The 6,719-nt window shown below is 52.5% G+C and overlaps 1 protein-coding gene across 1 annotated transcript in view; it reads left to right on the forward strand.

Moving 5' to 3' along the window:
• Window positions 1–4,140: 4,140 nt before the first annotated feature.
• The window catches only part of GBX1 (gastrulation brain homeobox 1), an 18,512-nt gene continuing 15,933 nt past the window's right edge, over window positions 4,141–6,719 (forward strand). Inside the window, exon 1 of the mRNA XM_004702479.1 lies at window positions 4,141–4,171. Within this exon, the coding sequence (XP_004702536.1) occupies window positions 4,141–4,171 (31 nt within the window). The remainder of the gene's footprint in view (window positions 4,172–6,719) is intronic.

Genomic DNA, 6,719 nt, shown 5'->3' on the forward strand with positions numbered 1-6,719 from the left:
AGGGGGTCCAGAAAGAGGCAACCTGCATTGGAAGTGGTCAAAGGGCTTCAAGAAAGCGGTATGGGCTGGTTTTCGGTTTTAAACGATCGCTCCAGACTGTATGATCCATCCCACTTCTAGGAAATATCCAAATTTGGCAAATAGAATGTTGATTCATCATCACCAGGGGCTGCGGGAGCGGGCCAGGGGTCGTGGCTACATCAGGCGCCCTGCGTTCCTGTTTGGCCTGTTGGAGAACTTTTGGAACCGGGATAGCAGGTAGCACCAGGTGGTGAATGGCGGTAACGTCGCTGGATGGCGCACTGACCATGGAGGTGTTCAGGCTGCCTGGCTTCCCACCTCTCTGAACGCGGCGTGTTCCTGTGAACCTGGTCGTACGCCAACGTGGCAGAAAGCAACGAAACATCGCCATGCCTTTCTATGGGAAAATATTGGGGGCCTGCTCAGACCTGGAACAATCGCCTGTCAAATTAACCAAATATAACATGACCTAAATCAAGAATAGCAATCAGTAAAACAACAACACAACAACTTGCTGCCATCGAATGGATGCCGACTCATAGCCACTGTCCCGGGGGGTTTCTGAAACTGTCTCCCCCCCCCTTCAACAGTTTCATTGGCATATATAATTCACCTATCATTCATACGATTCAATAGTTCGGTGGTATCCAGGAGCTGTACAACCACCACCACAATCAGTTGTAGAACATTTTCTTCATTCTTGGCCTCACAATTATTAACTCCCATTTTCTCCCAACCTCCCTGCCAACCCCCAAACTCACCGCCTTCAAGTCAATGCTGACTCAGAGGGACCCCCGTGGGTTTCTGAGACTGCAACTGTTACGGGAGTAGGAAGCCCAGCCTTTCTCTCTCAGAGCTGTTGGTGGTGTTGAACTGCCGACCATGCGGATCACAACCCAACGTGTAACCACCGCACCACCGAGGCTTCCACATACCACCAAGGAACCATTCACCCAGTTACCGTCTCTCTAGAGTTACCTATCCTGGATTTCATAGACAGAAAATGCAACATAGAAACAAAACCAAAACCAACAAGAATAACAACACAGATAAAAACCTCAATTGAAAAGAAAGCAGAAAATATTTCCCAATCCATTCTGCATGAAGCAAGACTATTCACATACCTGGTCCATAGTCAGAGGGGATTCATTAGGGCTTGATCCATGTGTATTGGCCTGCATCTGAAAAAGAAAAGATAAAAAAGGAGGGGGGAGACAACTTTTAAATGGGTCAAAAAAGAGATCAAATGATATTACATTCTCACCTAACCACATCGGCCATAACCGACTTTATAAATACTTTCTGTCTGATAACAGGGCTATTCACATCCCTCAACTGTGATTGAAGGGGGTTTGTTCTCTGGAGGCTTAATCCAAATGTAGACCTTGGGCCTTGGACAAGTGAATCTTGGGCTTCCACTGTCATCTATAGCCTTCTGACAACCAGGTGTTCACAAGCTCTGATGCCATTCCCTCCTTTAGATTTGGATTATATTATGTACAATCCTTGCATCACTCAGGCTGGTGTGCTTCTTCCATGTGATTTAATTGATGCCTCACTTGGATGGCTGCTTGTTTTAATACCCCCAACAAGCCTTGAATACCACAGATGCAATTCTTTCTGACAGCCAGGTACCATCTAGTTTCTTCACCACACTTTGTTACAGCACCCATATCTCCAGTGATCTCTTCATGAGAAGGATATCAAGCAGGGCCTTGTCATAAGAACTGATTGTTTTTAGATTGGGGCTAGAATTAAGTGCAAGCCCCCAGATTCATTCATGCGTTTATGGTTTATATATGATACTGTAACTCTTTATGGAGTGGAAAGACAGGCTTTCTCCTGAGGAACATCTGGTAATTTCAAACTGCTGACCTGGCCCATGGTCACCAGGGCTCCTCTAACATATAACAAAAGCAGGACTTGGTTCTGGGGAAAGAGCTTGGCTGTTAGAGCTGCAGGTTGCCTGGTGAAGAGCTCCCTGCAAAGTAATGCCGCATAGTGTATTCACTTTTTGTCCTTTTTCCTAAAAGCAAAAATCTTCTGATTCATTTCAGTTCGCCCAAACAGGTAGGTCTTTTTATAAAAGCGAAATGGTGTAAAGCAAACTTTCAAAACCCAGAGGGTACTTGTATGTATGTATTTGTATACAATGTTTCCAACAAGTTAAAAAGGACCACTTTTTGGCTGTGACCCGTTGAGATAGTGGGGGGTGGAGAGAGAGAGAGCATCAGAGACCAGCTGGAAGGCTATTCCAGTAATCCACTCAAGAGATGAGGTCAGGGGTGATGAGAGTCGGGGACATTTTTGGAGACCTGATGGCACCACCTGATGGAGGGAGTGTGAGGGCTGAGGGAAGCAATCTCCAGGTTGACCCCAGTTAGCTTGAGCTGCTGAACAGAAGATGGGCTTCTTACAAGATGCTGAAGAGGAGAAAGGCATCAAGAAGTGTACTGTGGACATGTTAGATCTGAGATTCCTCCTGGTCATCTTAGGAAGGCTGGTACTGCAGTGGTTAAAGCTGAGACTGCTAATTAAAAGTTAGGCAGCTGGGGAAGAGAGATGTGGCTGCTGGCTTCCATCAGGATTCCAGTCTTGGCAACCCTGTGGAGCAGTTGTATTCTGTCCTCTAGGGGCGCTGAGTCGGAAATGACCTGATGGCAGTGGGTGGGTCCGACTGGTCATTTAAAAGAGGCTGGGTTTAAAAGGCACTTGGCTATGTGAGCCTGGAGTTAGGAGGATGGAATTATGGGACTCATTTCCATGTGACATCTTGCTGGAGAAAGTCCTGCTTGTTTCTTTCTTTTAAAAATTGTTATTGGGGGCTCTTCCAACTCTTACAACAATCCATACATCCAGTGTGTCGAGCACATTTGTACCTATATGTCACCATCATCCTGTTCAAAACATTTTCTTTCTCCTTGAGCCCTTGGTATCAGCTCCTCTTTATTTACCCTTCTTTTTGAAAAGTCCTATTGTGGAAGCTTCAAGGACGCTTCCATCTTCCGTCCATGCTGGCCTTCATACTGTAATAAATGGCTGCCAACGACACTCGTTCCTGCCCTCCGCAGATTTCCAATCTGGTCTGAGAATCAGGTGTGTGGATGGCTCGTTGGGACACAGGACCAACACAGAGGAAGCGGCCTCTCCTGGAGGTGTTGGGGATGGAAGGTGGTGGGAGGAGGGAGTTCATCCGGCCCACCCGGGGAGCAATGGAAGGCCTCGTAGAGTGGTAAGGGGCTGCTGCCCGACCTCAGCTTCACAGGGAGACGCTGTGGCGTGCCAGGGAGCGTCCTCCCCTGCCTCCTAGCAGTTTCGTCCTGCGGGCCCCAGAACCTCTCCCTGGTAATTGCTTTCTGTAATGTGTTTGCTCCAAACCAATTTCACGCCTCCGTGAGGACTCCGCCCTGCACTGAAGGCGAAGACCTCCCCACCACCGAGCTTGCAGCGTGCTTGTGGGCGCACGCATGTACAGCTTGTGTTCAACGCAACACACACATACACACACACACACACACACACACACACACATCTAGACGCCGAAACATTTTGTCCCAGTGCACATTCACACTCGACTTTAAGTCACGCAAGTACAGCCCCCATCAGCCCCCGCACGCACAGCCAGGCGCCCCCTCCCCCCCGGACGCGCGCAGACGCCCCGTCCTCGGCACCTCTCGTCAGTCCCACCAGGGAGCGCTGCAGCACTCCGCATCGCGCCCCTAATGGCTGCAGGTGCTCCGTACTGTCACCAGAGGGCGGCCGCGAGCAGGGCTCTGCGAGCTGGCCAGCGCAAGCGGCCTCTCCAGCCAAGAGTGCAGGGGGAGACTGCGCTGCTCCGGGGCCTTCCATAGGAGGATACTTTTGTTCTTTCTTGGCAGGCGAGGGAGGTCAGATGATGAAATTAGATGCTCGCGAAGTCCGCAATTTAGCTGCACAGTGTAGACTCAAAACGCGATTCCTCCCCCAGCGGCTTGGGGACAGTGAGAGAGGGCGGGACGGAGCAGAGGCCACCCGGGGGCGCGCTGGGGACAATGGGTAGCGGGCTTGCCCGCTAGGAGCCTCCTTGGGCTAACTAGGAGGAACACAACAGCGTTGTCGCCTGGTAAGAAAGAAGCCGCGATGGTTGCAGCGATTGACTGCGAACCGGCAGGTCGGCGGCACGGACGGATGACAGCCTTGGAAGTCCTGCGGGGCGGTTCTACCCCGTCCTGTAAGGTTGAACACACTGGACGGGCAACGGGCAGAAAACGAAGCAAGCCTCCTTTGGATTGCATTTCGGCAGGTTCTGTCCTTGGTACTGATGGGAGAGTAGGCGCCGCTGGTTCTGTGAAGGTGCATTTCCTTCTTCGTTGGCCACTAGGAGTTGCTTGGTCCTTTAGGGGGCAGAGGGCTCCTTTTGAAATGCGTTTGCTGCTATTCACGTGCCACTCGCACCGACTCATTGACTGGGCAGGAGATATTTATAGCCTCCATTCTATGCCCCCTCAGAGGAGGGGGTGGGAGAGAATCAGCGACCCCAATGCCCAGGTTAGCTACAGGCTGCAGCCCAGGCCCAGGGCAATGCAGAAGTCACCCTCCATGGCCATGGCCCACTAGACATGTAAACGAGATTGTGAATGAATTATGAAGTACCGTGTCTGACTCACATGCACCATGGCATCAGGCCACTTACAAAGTTGTAAAGGTCTCACTGCAGGCCCCTGGCACCTGTTGGGGACAAAGCTTCTTGCCTGGATTCTGTGTACCAGCAGCCTGAGCTGAGAATCAGCAGGTCAAGCTCCTCTCTGCTCCAGCAGCTCTGGGTTTGAGCTGGATGATACACATCTTCCAGATCACAATGGTCTTTAACCTTAGGTAGTTGACAATGAATGTTCAACTCTGTCCCACCAGTGAGCGACAGCTTTATGAATGTCTCTTTACTGCGCGGGTGGGGGGCGAGTGGAAGGGGAGAGGGGACTGGTAGAAGGGAGCTGCTGTTGGAATTTTGTATTATGTTCTTTTATTGCTTATACAAAAACGAGTGCTTCTTAAAACTGCCTCTACCTTCATACCATCTTGGACTGGCTCTCTGCCACGCAGGCAGTTCCCGTTATTGGAGCCCAAAGTTCTCTCAGTAGTGTTTTGCGTCAACAGCTTCAGGATGTTCCCAGCATCTGACCACTCAAAACTTTAAGAACGCTGTAACACTGTCTCCCATGCTGATAAAGTGAGGTGCTTGGGTAATTTATCAAAGGAATGTTCTGGAGATTCTCTTAAGGCAGGATGGGTGTCACCCAGTGCTTCAGTGGTGAGTTAGGGTTCCAGGATCTCTTCTTTCTCCATGGCAACCTTTTCCCTACTGGCCCCTCTCTTCTCAGTATCACAGATTTTAATGTGGAGCCACAGGTAGATCAGGAGTCCATGAAGTGGCACTCCTCTGCTCACCCCCCTGATGAACTGTCAACTGAAGCATACTTTTGTCCTTAGCTGGTGTGACTGATGTGAACAAGGGTCACTCAAGTGTCCCTTCCCCGTCTGGTCTGGGTCTGTCTGGGCTCTGGGGACTTGGGGACACCTCACCTTGGTTTTTTTCCCCTCCTCACTTGAACCACATAATTCCCCTCTCTTTCCAAGCCCCCCTGGCTTTGGCAGCCACCTCTGTACCCAGGCTGCATGTCCTTGGCTCACTTGAGCCGTTGGTAGTCTTCTAGGTTCTGAGTGACACTGGCTTTCTCCAGGGGACTAGCTAGCTCTGGTCCTGAGGCTCAGCCACTGTCCTTCCAGGGAAGGCGCTGCTGCCCGTCTGTCTCAGCTTCCTCTCAGGCTGGAGGCTCTATCCAGCCCAAGTGCCCTGACTTTTGCCTCTGATTGTCAAACTCCGCTGCTGCGAATCAGGAGGAAGAGGAGAGTAAAAGGTGCCATCATTTCAGTGTCTGGGAATGGGGGAGGTGAGAGAGTCATCTGCAATTAGCGGATAATTAGCGAAGCTGACCCTTGTGGCTCATCAGCGCTCCAAGGCCAGCCCCCCAGCAATCAGCCGGGGCAGGTCGAGAGTGTCAAGCCCGGGAGTGAATAGGGCTCATCAGCCAGCGCCGGAGCCGGGCGCCAATCAGAGAAGTTAATAGCAGAGGAGGGGGAGGGGGCGCCGGGAGAGACAGACAGACTTGAGACTCGGATAAAAGCGAAACTGCAGCGAGACAGACTGGGCTAGAGAATGAGCAAAGGGTCGCGGAGGGAGGAAGCGGGTGGGAAGGATGACAGGAAAGGCGAAGGGAGGGAATTTGGAGGAGGAGAGATGCAGGGGAAGGTGAGGGGGGTCGAATCGTACTCGGTGCGGTGTTCGCACGCAGGGGAAATCACCCCCGAGGCGGCTGGGGAGTCAGGGCAGTGGGCGGGAGCCTAGGGAACGCGAAAGGAGGGGTGTCACCCCAGCCAGGAGAGCCTAGGGGCCGAGGAGGGGAGGCTGGGGAGGAATGACCAGAGAGCCAACCCCTCCGATGTGGCCGTCACCCGTGGCCCCTGCAGGCTCCTCGAGCCCCTTACTCTACCCGGGCCCGCGGGGCGCGGCGGGGCGATCTGTCCCACACCGCGGCCGGGCCTGTTCACGGCGGCTCGCAGAGTCTGCTACGCGGGTTCGGGTGGTGGGACGCAGGCGCCGGGTCCGACAGGTCCCGGGAGGGGTCGGTGGCGGTGCAGCCTGCTAAGCCCGCGCCCCACGC

Source organism: Echinops telfairi, unplaced genomic scaffold (assembly GCF_000313985.2).
Source record: "Echinops telfairi isolate 266 unplaced genomic scaffold, ASM31398v2 ScPeMD7_31;HRSCAF=116, whole genome shotgun sequence".
In the NCBI taxonomy this organism is placed as follows: Eukaryota; Metazoa; Chordata; class Mammalia; order Afrosoricida; family Tenrecidae; genus Echinops; species Echinops telfairi.